Source organism: Balaenoptera musculus, chromosome 1, assembly GCF_009873245.2.
Source record: "Balaenoptera musculus isolate JJ_BM4_2016_0621 chromosome 1, mBalMus1.pri.v3, whole genome shotgun sequence".
Lineage (NCBI taxonomy): Eukaryota > Metazoa > Chordata > Mammalia > Artiodactyla > Balaenopteridae > Balaenoptera > Balaenoptera musculus.
Genome location: NC_045785.1, coordinates 44,658,841 through 44,671,079, shown reverse-complemented (window position 1 = coordinate 44,671,079; position 12,239 = coordinate 44,658,841). Strand labels below are relative to the sequence as shown.

The 12,239-nt window shown below is 55.7% G+C and overlaps 1 protein-coding gene across 26 annotated transcripts in view; it reads left to right on the top strand.

Annotated features, from left to right (window-relative positions):
- Window positions 1-12,239, top strand: part of LRP8 (LDL receptor related protein 8) — a 79,008-nt gene that overhangs the window by 48,974 nt on the left and 17,795 nt on the right. For 8 of the 26 annotated variants that reach the window (XM_036845305.1, XM_036845297.1, XM_036845289.1 and 5 more), the window contains 5 exons: window positions 933-1,055; window positions 5,171-5,290; window positions 5,362-5,487; window positions 8,535-8,709; window positions 10,717-10,944. In XM_036845305.1, coding sequence (XP_036701200.1) covers window positions 933-1,055; window positions 5,171-5,290; window positions 5,362-5,487; window positions 8,535-8,709; window positions 10,717-10,944 — 772 coding nt within the window. Of the gene's footprint in view, window positions 1-932; window positions 1,056-1,878; window positions 2,002-3,971; window positions 4,050-5,170; window positions 5,291-5,361; window positions 5,488-8,534; window positions 8,710-10,716; window positions 10,945-12,239 lie in introns of all 26 variants that reach the window. The other 18 variants (XM_036845293.1, XM_036845279.1, XM_036845283.1 and 15 more) reach the window with 8 other exon arrangements.

Here is a 12,239-nt window from a genome sequence, read left to right as displayed (position 1 = left end):
ACCAGGGCTCGAACCCATGTCCCCTGCATTGGCAGGCAGATTCTTAACCACTGCGCCACCTCTCCTTGCTCTACTCTGATCCTAGTAATGTTTTAACGGTGGCAACAGGACTTGGGAAAAGTGAAGTGACTTGTGTGAGGTCACGTGGCTGCTAAGCTGCGGAGCTCAGGGTCTTCACAGGTACCTGTGACCTTCAGTAATGCTCCCCCCCACCCCATACCTCCCATCCCTGCCCTTCCCTGCCCCAAGCAGTCACCCAGTGGTTCCAATGCCAGACACCTTGGTACACTTAGGAAGCCCCCCACCCTGCCTACCTGCTGGGCCTGCTCATCCTTCAAGGCCTCGCCCAGATTCCTCTGATGGACCCAGCTGGGCTGCATCTCTCCCCAGAGCTGCTGCAGGTCCCTGGCGCCCTCTCTTACAGCACATCCACACCGTGATGCCCTCGTTGCTCGCCCCTCAGCCCCACTGTGCACCCTTGAGCTCCTAGAGGATGGGGAGGCTCTTAGTAATCTCTGTGTTCCCCACCCCTGCACAGCACCGCACACACACTGGGCGCTCAGGAGGGGTTTGCTGAAGGGATGAGGTCGTTAAGTAATGAGCACGGAGACTCCAAAGAAGACCACGTGTCTGTTTGGAGGGGTGGCCCTGGGGAGAGACGGTGGAGTGGGAAACAGGAGACCTGAGTTGTAGTCCTGCCTTTGCCAGCCAGAGTGCTGTGTGACCCTGGGTGAGGCCTTCCCCCTCTCTGAGCTTCAGTCTCCCCATTTTGTGCCTTGGCCAGGTGTCCTCCAAAGACTCCCAAGCTCAGCGACCGGTTCTGTTTTTGCCAGGGGTGGATATGGAGTGGGGGTGAGGGTGGAGGTTGGGGGAGGAGAGCCGTCCCAGCACCACAACGGCCCTGACTCTCTCCCCTTGCCCTCTCCTGGCAGCGCTGGGCACCTGCCGTGGAGACGAGTTCCAGTGTGGGGATGGGACTTGTGTCCCTGCCGTCAAGCGCTGCAACCAGGAACAGGACTGTCCAGACAGGAGTGATGAAGCTGGCTGCCTGCAGGGTGCGTGTGGTCAGCGGCAAAAGGGCAGCATCCTCTGAGGCGAATGCCTGCGCTCCTCCCCCTGGCTCCGTAGAGAGCAACGAGGGAGACATCACCCCTTGGTCCCTAAGATGCATCTTCCCTCAGAGCATTACTTGCCCCTAAACCACCCAGATCCCCTTCCTGGGGTCCTAGTGGCACTAGACCTGGATTTTTAAGGACTTTGCAAAAGCTGAAAGAGGCCTAGGGGGAGGGGACATGAAGGCACTGCAGGAAGTTCAGCCCCCACCATTTGTCCACATCTAGGCCTCCAAACAGCCTCCCTCACTGGTTCCCAGACTGAGCAGAGGCTGAGTCCCGCTTCCCAGGGAGCCCCCTTAATTCTCAGATGGCTCTGCGGTCATCACCCTGCAGCAGCAGCAGGGACCCTGACCCACTGGTCATCTGGAGAAATGGATCAGTGATTGGGCAGTGAGGTGGCCTCCTCTGTCTAGGACACTTGGAGCATAGGTCCCCCTCAGGAGATGGTCAGTGCAGCCGCCAGGGTCTCTGTAGAGCTGCTGCTTTTCCCTCCAAGTTCCCTAATACTGACAGATCAGACACAGACCCCTATGCCCTGCCCATCTAGATGATGCTTGGATATCCCGATTATCCCTGGGGTCCTGTCCTTCTGTGAGCAGAGCTCCCACTGGCCCTGTATTCAGCTGTCTGTCCTGGGTCACTTTCTGGAGACCAGCAGGGGCTGGGGCTGGAGCTCTTCTCACCTCCCATGGGCCCAGCCCACCCCAGCCCTCCCTGCCCAAGGTCTCACAGGTGCTGTCCACTCTCTTGTCCGGTCCGACAGAGTCAACATGTGAGGGTCCCCGCAGATTTCAGTGTAAGAGTGGCGAGTGCGTGGACGGCGGGAAAGTGTGTGATGCTCAGAGGGACTGCCGGGACTGGTCAGATGAGCCTCTGAAAGAGTGTGGTACAGTACCTGTCTCCGCCCCACTGCTGGACTAACCCTCCCTGCCACGCCCCCTCCTGGCCCTCGGCCCTCAGCCCTCGCCTGCCCCTCTGCACACGTTCTGATCTGACCCTCTCTCTGGACTCGTGTGCTGTCCCGTGGTCTCAGACGGGGCTCTTTGCCTTTGGGGCCTCTTGTTCTGCTACTCTGCAAATCGAAGGGCCTTTCCTTTCCAGATGCTCAGAAATTATGCTTCCTCTCACAAATGCAGCCTCTCCTCACTTCTTCCAGATTCAGACCTCTGAGTGTGTGCTCACTCTGGAACTTTCTCTCTTCCTCGTTATTTTTGCCCTGCCGACCTAGCCAGGGCGCTGGCCTCCGAGGCCTTCCAGCCCCCTGCAGGAGACCCTGCAGAGGAAGAGGTGGGGAACAGCAGGCAGTGAGCAGACGAGGCACATCTGAAGGCCACTGGGCTCAGGCCAGGCCCGGATGAGCACAGGGCAGACCCAGCAGCAGAGGGTGGCACCATCCTGAGCCCTGAGGAGCTTTCTGGGAGACCAGACTCACAGGCTGGACATGAGTTAGGAGTGGAAAGATGGCCAGAGCTGTAGGGGGTGGGTTCCAGGCTAAAAAGAACAGGAGAGTCTGGACTGTAGGTGGGCGGGCATCCTAGAGAGCACGCAGGAAACCCAGCGTGGGCTCCAGGAAGGTTCATTTCTGAGGTCAGGGGACAGAGAATCCCTTGGGGGACAGAGCCTAGGTCAGACCCTCCCTCCCCTACCCTCCTGGCAGACCCTTTTCCACCCGGTTCCTCCCCTCCTGGGCCCTCAGGGGAGCCTCACCCCCTGGAGCTCCCTGGACTAGCACGTTTCTGCCCCTATTGAAGATTAAGAAATTGATTTCGGAAGGAAGAGTAGCTGGGTGAAGGTCACTTGGCCTTCACCTGAGCTTGCAGGTGACAGACTCCCCCCAGGCCCTGCCATGGGAAGTCCCAGAAGAAGGAAGTTATGGAAAAGAGGATAAGGAAGCAGGAGCAGCTGAGCCTAGCCACTGCCCCCCCGCCCTCTACCCACAGACTACTAACCTGCTAAACTCTCTTCTCTCTTGTCTTTTGCATGACACACCAAAGAGACGTATGTACGCATGTGTTTGTGTCTCTGTGCTGGTGAGAGGCCAGTGTCTGTACCCATGGCTCCTTCTCTGAGGAAGGCAAGGGAATTGCATCACGTATCTCTGTGCGGCTCCCACGTCTGTGTGAATGTGCCTGCCTGTGCACGTAAGCTGGTGTGTGTGTGTGTGCATGCAGGTGTGTGCATGCAGGTGGGTGTGCGTGCTGGGAGAAGGGCACTGCCCCTTCCTTCAACAGGGGACCTCCAATGCTCCTCAGGCCTCTCTGGGCCACCTTCCCCTCTCCCCACCCTGCAGGCCCCCCAGCAGAATCACCTCCAGGGTAGGTAGAATTGGGAAGGCCCGGAGGCTCCCCTCAGCCTCTGCCTCAGCGCTGGCCTTCCAGGGAAGGGTTGACGGAGATAGACAGCTCGGGACCCGCTACCCATTCTCTGACCTCGACTCACCTCAGCCCTGGAGGACTCAGTTCCTTGGTCTTTCATCGAAGCCTGAGTCGCGTGGAGCTCTCCCCTCTCCCCTTGCAGAGCCATCCTACACGTGCCCCTCCACCCCGTGCTCGGTAAACACAATGGTTGAGCTGCTGCTCCTGCAGAAGGAGGGGTAGGAAGTGAGTGACGCGTGACTGAGGCCGTGAGTGAGCAGGTGAACAGATGAATGGACGGGAGGGAATAGTATGGTGTCGGAGAGGTCAAGGAGGGCTTGGAGTGACAGAAAGAGTCCTGAAGGGTGGTGCCCTACAGAGACCACCGCAAAGCTACCACAGCTCAGCCCGCCCCGAGGGGCTGGGGCTTCCCAGGGCTGGGCCTGGCTGAGTCACCCCCAGGCCCCCGAGTCATGGGGTTGCTATGGTCTTCTTCTTTCAGTTCTGCCAACATCCCAGAGAAACAGGAGGCGGCCCAGGGGTAAAGAGGAGCATTCCCTAAGCATGGCTCAGGCTGGAGGTGGGGCACCACAGCTGTGCATGGCCTGGGGTGGGCAGCTCAGACCAGCTGTGTGCATGGCCCTGGCTGGCCTGGCACAGCTCTGCCTGGCTTGGCTGGAGTGGTGGGGCGTGGGCCTGATGGGCAGAGGGTGGCACGGCACCTTCCCTGGCTGGCAGAATTAACCCTCTGTGGTTCTATAGCCCAGAAGATGCTGTGAGAACTTGGTGAGCCTTGGTCCTGGCCTCCCTGACCTCCGCTAGGACCCTGCCAGGAGGTGGTAAGGGAGTGGAGGATGGGGGAACCAGATGACCTCCTGGCATCCCTTCATCCCTTGCAGCAGTTGGTAATACTGGGACCAGGCCTGTGACTAAGTGTAGGAATAGGGACAGGTGCTGAAATGAGAGGAGGTGAGAAAAATCCACCATAGTTCATGGTGGGAGAGAACTGACTTAGCAACAGCTCCATGGAGAAAGAAGCCTGGCAGTCTTAGATAACCACAAGCTCAGTAGCGGGCAGCCCTTGTTGTTCAGACTCCTCTGGGTGGCGGACTAGCTCTGGGCCCTGCCGGAGAAGGACACAGACAGATGGAGTGCATCCAGAGAAAGGCACTTGAATGGCGGGGGACCAGGAATCAGGGCTTTAAGGAGATTCTGAGGGAGCCATTGGACTCTGGCCAACCCCACACAGAGCCAGCTGCCTCAGGGGGGAAGCAGGCTTCCCGAAGCTGGAGGTGTTTAAGCAAGGGCATTTCGGAAGGGATTCTTGGGGTACCTGAGGGTTGGACGTGTTACCTGCGGGCACCTTCAACTCTGAGGTCACGAGGAAGGAGGAGCCATAAGAAATGTGTTTGTGAAAGGAAAGACCTTAGGCAGCCTAGCTGCCTTCAGCCTGGTGGTGGACAGAGCCCTGGCCTGGGAGGCAAAGGACCCGAGTTCTGGTTCCACTGTGTCCTGTCTATGTGAGCTGGCCCTCTCTGAGCCTCCTGTTGCCCAGTCACCTGGCCAATGAGGCTGAGGCTCAGTGAGGCTCTGGGGGAAGCTCGCTGCCCTGGGTCTCTGCTTCAGCTCTAGGCCCATCCCTGTCCTGCCCCCACCCCAATCTGAGCTCCTGGACCCTCAGGAGCCCACGTCCCTCCCCAGGGCTGAACGAGTGTCTGCACAACAATGGCGGCTGTTCCCACATCTGCACCGACCTCAAGATCGGCTTTGAGTGCACGTGCCCATCGGGCTACCGGCTCCTGGACCAGAAGACCTGTGGTGGTGAGACCCTCCCCAAGCCCCTCAAGGAGGCAGCTCCTCCTGCCAGTTCTGACCTCTGCTCCTCCCCACAGACATTGACGAGTGTGAGGACCCAGACGCCTGCAGCCAGATCTGTGTCAATTACAAGGGCTACTTTAAGTGCGAGTGCCACCCTGGCTACGAGATGGACACCCTGACCAAGAACTGCAAGGCCGTCGGTATGGACACCACAAGGTGGGGGGCAGGGGAGCAGCTCTGAGGGAGTCCAGGAAGCAGTGTGCTTCACATACGCGAGGAGCAGGTGTGCACACCTGCGTATACACACACAGATGGCAGGTTGCACACACGGTGCTCAGAGTGTAAATATTCAGCACACACACGATGCACTGTGCATGAACACCACGCAGACGCCGCACAGCGCCACCCGGTACAGCCCACAGAGTCTGCACTCGCACGACACACAGTGCCAGACGCGGGCTGGACCGTGCTGGCTACACGCGGCACGGGCAGCCCACACAAAGAGCAGGCCATGTGCAGACCTCACGTTGACCGTCAGGTCAGCCAACGGAATTCACTTGTTTTATTCAGTTTTTTACACTGAACACCTAACATTGTTGTAGGCACTAGGGATTCAGCAGTAAGCAAAACAGACATGAATCCCTGTCTATCCTCATGGGACTTACACTCTAGTTGGTGAGACAGACAAGAAATCAGAAAAATAAATACAGTGCATGGTAGATGGTGATGAGGGTTCAGAAGAAATATAAAGTAGAGAAGTTATAGTTTTTGATAGAGTGGTCAGGAAAGCCCTCACTGAGAAGGTGACATTTGAATAAAGACCTGAAGGAGATGAAGGAGTGAGCCATGCATTACCTGCAGGAACCGAAGGCAGCAGCATGCCTGCTGTGTTCAGATAAGAACGAGGAAGCCAGGGCAGCCAGGGCAAGGAGCATAGGAGATGAAGTCCAAGAGGTGACTTGGCGGCAGATCACAAAGGCCTTCGAGACCATTCTAAGGGCTGACTCTTGGTTTCACTGTCAGTCAGGGGGAAGGAAGCCTTTGTGGGTTCAGAGTAGAGGGACAGGGTGTGCCTTACATTTTAACTGACTTCCTCTGACGGCTGTGTTGGGAATAGACCGCTGTGTTGGGAATAGACCGTCGGGGGCAGGGGAGGGAGCGGGGGAACTGCTGCAGAGGTCCTTGCAGTCAGCCAGGAGAGAGGTGACGGTGGCTTGGATCAGGGCCTTGCGTGGGAATAATGAGAAGTGGACAGTATGACAGTATGAATATATTTTGAAGGTCAGGATTTATTTTGAAGCAACAAGATTTGCTTATGAATTAAATATAGGATGTGAAAGAAAAAAAAGGAGTCAAAGATGACCCCAAGGTTTTTGACGAACTAACTGGAAGAATAGGATTGCTATTTATGGAGTTGGGAAAGGCGGTGAGAAAAGCAGGTTTGGGAGAATATTAGATTGATTTGGACATGTTAAATTTAACAAAACTGTTTAGACATCTAAGCAAAGTATTGTGTAGGCTGTTGGATATATGAACCTGGAATTCAGACGCACGAATATAATACCCATTCTATAGGTTATAACAACACAGCAGCTACAATAATTGACATGTAGCCCGTAAACCCAAAACATATACCACCCAAACTGCACAATATACAGCACATACATTAGCCCATCACGTGTAACATGCAACCTGTTCTTACCCCCACATGGGACAGGTGTGACACAGAACAGGGATTACATACGTGCAGTGGAGACAACATACAATGGCCCATGTATACACAAACCCCTACATGTGAATATCTAAAGTGCAGTTACACAAAAACTCAAATCATAAACACACAGGGTTCCTGTCACAGTCACAGCTCTCAGTAAAAATCACCTCAAGGTACCCTGTAACCCAGCTCCTGCCCTCAGGAAGGTGAAGTGTCTTTGCTCTCATTTTGAGGTGAGGAAAATCACAGTTTGTCAGCGGCAGAACTGGGCCTTGAATCCAGCTTTCCTCCTTTCTCCTTGCGCTTAGACCTCTATTTTTCCATGGTATCTGTTTGTCCCACACCTTCCCTGTCACCCCAACCCTGCTTTGAAATAATCTACACACAGGTCGCACACCCAGCCCCAGACCCCACCTGGCTCTGTGCTGGTCCTACCCTGTCCCCAGGGAGCACAGATGGACAGTGAGGAACCAGGTGGCCTGCAGAAGTGTCAGCTGGAAAACAAGAGGGGGAGAAGGTACAGGCAGCTCCAGGGGCAGGCGTTGCCATTCAGTATTGCAGGTGCCTGCGAGTGGCCCGTTCCATCTGAAAACAGGCTGGAGGAGTGGCAGCCTGTGCGAAGTGCTAGGCCCTCATAGGCCTGGGGGACAGTGACCCTCCCCATGGAGTAGCCAGGAATGTCTAGCTCACTGAAGATCTTCCTAAAATCTAATCCTAAGTCTAAAAATGGGTTTGTGTATACACGGGAAGTTGTGTGTTGTCCCTTTGCACGTATATAATCTGTGTCATATTATACACATCCCACCCCTGCTATTGGCTCAGAATAAAGTGCAAACTCTTCCCCTGGATCACAGGATCCTTTGTGATCTGGTCCCTGCCAGCATCTGCAGATTCACCTCATGCCAATACACTCTGTATAAACTAAAGACTCACAACGACCTCCTTGAATCTCCTCCCTCCAGTCTCACCCCTAGCCCTGAGGTCCGTGCTCCATTCTGCAGCCTCAGTCATCTTTCTAAATCATTTAACGCTCATGTTGCCCCTTCTTGAACACTGCAGTGGGGCCCAAGCAGAGGAGGTGGCAGCTGCTGGGGAGAAATGCATTCTAGGTAGAGGGACAGCTTGAGCAAAGGCCCCGAGGCAGCAAGCTCTGCCGTGGCGAGGTGATGACAGGTAGTCTGGTGGCCGGAATCAAGGTGTTAGCGGGGTGAGTGATGAGGCTGGACAGGGAGTTGGGGTCATGCTGCGGAAGGCCTTCCGTGCAGGCCAGAGGAAATGGGGAGTCATCAAAGATTTGAGGGGAGTTTGTGTCCGATAAAAAGAATAAAAATCCCTCTGTTACACTTGGTGCTTTGCATCTTATGCTTTTTGTACCCATCATTTCACCTGCTTCTTTAACCTGTGAGGTAGGAGTCGTCACCACTTTTTACAGGAAATGAGGAGTCCCCCAGCAAACCAGTGGTAGAGCCTTGGTCTCCAGATCCCCCGCCTCTTAACACTGACCCTTTCCCTCTCAACCCCCCTGCATGGCAGCTGGCAGAAGCCCGTCCCTAATCTTCACCAACCGGCACGAAGTGCGGAGGATAGACCTGGTGAAGCGGGACTACTCACGTCTCATCCCCATGCTCAAGAACGTCGTGGCGCTGGACGTCGAAGTTGCCACCAATCGCATCTACTGGTGTGACCTCTCCTACCGCAAGATCTACAGGTGAGTCGAGGCCTGGGTCCTGCAACCAGGCCTAGGGGGGTGCTGGGGCCAACAAAGGAGGAGAGGAAGGGTGGCTTCTGCACCCCTTCTGCCTCTGTATTTCCCCAGGACAGAGATGGGGCTTAGGAAGGCACGTGGGTTCACAGTGGTTGTGGAACTGCCAGGACTTCTCCACCTGCTGGGCCTTCCAGGGCTGAGGGCTTGGATGGGCGAGCAGCTTTGAGCCCCACACGTGGGGGCTTTGACTGGCCTCTGGTGGCCTGATGGGTCAGTGCGAGACACAGGAAATGTTCAGCCAGGGCGGAAAGGAAGCAGCCTCTGGGCTTTGGTAGGGATTTTCAGAGCAGCTCACATATATGTGTGTTGGATGCTGGGGACTCAAAGATGACTCAGACCTGGTCCTGCCTGGAGGATCCCACTCAGAGCATAGCGACATCCATTGTGATGATCATGAGGGAAAAGTATAGAGGAGGCCTCTGACCCAATCTGGCGGTCAAGGAAGTCTTCCTGGGTGGCACTACCTGCAGTCCAGCCCTTCACACCACAGTCAGTGGACTCTGGCACTTGGGAAGGCTCCTCGCACACACAAGGAGGTTCTCTCCTAGGAGCCTCTGCATGCCCAGGCCCCCTTTCTTTGTCCTGAGATCCACTTGGCAGGACTGCCGATGACCAGGCACTGGGCGGGCTGTTGAGCGAATGGTGGATGGATGGATGCTGCTCGCTGACAACTTGATGCCTATCACACCCCAGCACACACAGACACACTCACTCACACTCGCACACCCAGAACCAGCTTGAGCGGTGCCTGTCCAGTGGTTGTGACGAAAAGAGGCAGGATTTGATGATGCCCTGGGTATGGAGCTGTGGGAGGAGGAGCCAAAATGAATTCCCAGGTTCATTTTGGGACTTTCAGTTTCCGGTTTGGGAGGTTTCGTGGACGGTGGTACCGTTCTCTGAGATGGGAGCAGGGGAGGAGTTTCGGGTGGGGGGTAGGCAGTCTGTGTGGCTGAGAGGAGGGGAATGGGGATGAACAGTTTGGGATGTGTTGAGTTCAAGGTGTCCATGGGACGTCTGACGGGGGCCAGTTGGCTTTATAGTCTGGAACTTAGACAGTTGTCTGGATCAGAGGGTCAGAGCTGTGGATGGCCGTGGGCACTGTGGAACTAATCACCTGAAGAGAGGGTATGTGAAGAGGAAAACCTTGGGAAATAAAGCATTTGGGAGAGAGAAAGCCCTGCTAATTTTGCCTCCTGAGTGTCTGCTGTATTGTGGCCCCTTCTGTCCATTCTTACTGCCTCAGCCCTTCTGCACACCCTCTTCGTCTCTCACCGGGATGCGGTCACAGCCTCCTAACTGGTCTCCCTGCCTTCATTCCCTCCTCCAATCCCTTGCATATTCCGCAGGTGCCACAGTGATCTAACATGCCTATCTGGCCATGTCCTCCGACCTGTTCAGTTACCCCTCCACAGTGAAACCCTGAGCCTTTAGCGTGGCATGCAGAGCCCATCAGGATGTGGCCCCTGCCTACACTTACTTCCTGTCTTACACCCCACCTACCCCACTCCACCCCCACTGGATCTTTCACTGTTCCAGAACACACGCCTCGGCATCTGCACATGCTGTTCCCTCTGCCTTCTGTTCTTTGTGTTCCTGACAAACTGGTCCTTCAGGGCTCAACTACAAGGGCTTCTCCAGCCCTCCAGGGTGATGTAGTCTCCATTTCTCTGCTGCTATAGCCTCTGATACTTTCTGTAATCACAGTGTATTGGTGTAATTATCTGGCTGTAAATGTCTGTCCCTACTAAACTGAGCTCCTCCAGGCCAGAGACTGTGGCTGACTTGAGCCTGTATCCTTACCCTGGTGGCCCAGGGAATGTGTTGAATGGAAATTAGCCAAGTTCCTCTCCAGTGCACTGCTGTGGCCCAGAGGGAAGAGAGAGGGGAAGGGCAGCTCCAGATGGGCCTGGGGGTGGCACACCTGCCCATGCCAGCCCTGGTTGCTCCTAGCGCCTACATGGACAAAGCCAGCGACCCGACAGAGCAGGAGGTCCTCATTGATGAGCAGCTGCACTCTCCAGAGGGCCTGGCAGTGGACTGGGTCCACAAGCACATCTACTGGACCGACTCGGGCAACAAGACCATCTCAGTGGCCACAGTTGATGGCGGACGCCGCTGCACTCTCTTCAGCCGTGACCTCAGTGAACCCCGGGCCATTGCCGTTGACCCCCTGCGAGGGTGAGTGTTTCCACCCCAGATTGCCCTAGGCGCTCAGTCCTCATGTGTCTGTCACAAGAGCTACCTTGAGGGCTTTGGAAGGCCCTGGGCCACCCAGACACAAGCCATAGGGAAGAAAGTCCATGCGGGCCCCTCAGCTTGTGAACCCCTGACCAAGGGTCCCTTGCGCATTGGTCGCCAGGGCGCTCCCAGGACTCTGCCACTCTCTCACCATATCATAGAACCAGAGCATCTCAGAGCCGAGTAGGGCTCTAGAAATTGCCTGATAGATGCTCCTGGGGCAGGAAGTCTTCCCTCAGGCTGCTGCGTGCTGCAGGTGGGCATCTGGCGACTGCTCACACTTCCGGAGACAGGAGCTTGTTACTTCTCATACAGCCTGTTTCATTTTGGGGCAGCTCTGCCCTTTAGAAAGTATTCTTTTGTTTGTTTCTTTCTCATATTCCCATATCTGCCTCTCTTCGACTTCCTCCATTGGCCTCCGGAGTTACCTGTAGCATGTCTACTCCCTGCCCTGCAGGACAGCCAGCAAGATTTGAGGACTGAGATTACTGGGTCAGCTCTGCTCCAGCCTGCCCACCTCCATCCCCATCCCTGTGGCCCACAGCCTCTGGGCCCCTCACCACCCAGGCTGCCCTGCTCTGGCCATGCCTCCATATCAGGGGTAGGGATTCTGAACAGAGCAGGACTCCCTCCCTCGCTCCCTCCCTCAGTGGGGATGTCCTGAGATGGCATGGTTTTTAAGCGGCTGCATCATATTATGTTTACCAGGATCACCGGCTTCTTCCTACTGCTGTTTCCTTAATTGTTAAGCAGGGATAAGAAAACCCTCTTCTTCCAGTGAGGGCAGCTGGGGGTGAGGCTGGCCACCTGAGAGGGTGTGCGTGGCCTTGGGAAGTGACCGACAGCTGCCGCTTAATAGGCACGCACAGGTGCATCCAGCACAGTGCCAGGCACTCTGCAGACAACTGAGTCACCTCATTTATCCCCCACCTCAACCCTGTTCTCTGTCTGCTATCACACAGACCTGGGGCTGCACCTGCCGTGTCCCCCAAACCATATAGGTACACTCAGCCCATTCCTGGTCCATTGTGGCTCAGTCAGGGTCCCGCCAGGAAACCCACTGCACACTCATTTTAAGATAATTTAAGGCCGGTTAATAAAGGGACTATTTACAAAGGAGCGGGTAAGGTCTAATGCACTGTCCTGGACTAGTAACAGGTAACAGGCCTGAGGAGCAGGAGCAGGGAGGGTTACCCAAGTTGGGAAGGAAAGAGCGGGGTAGAGAGGGTCACCTT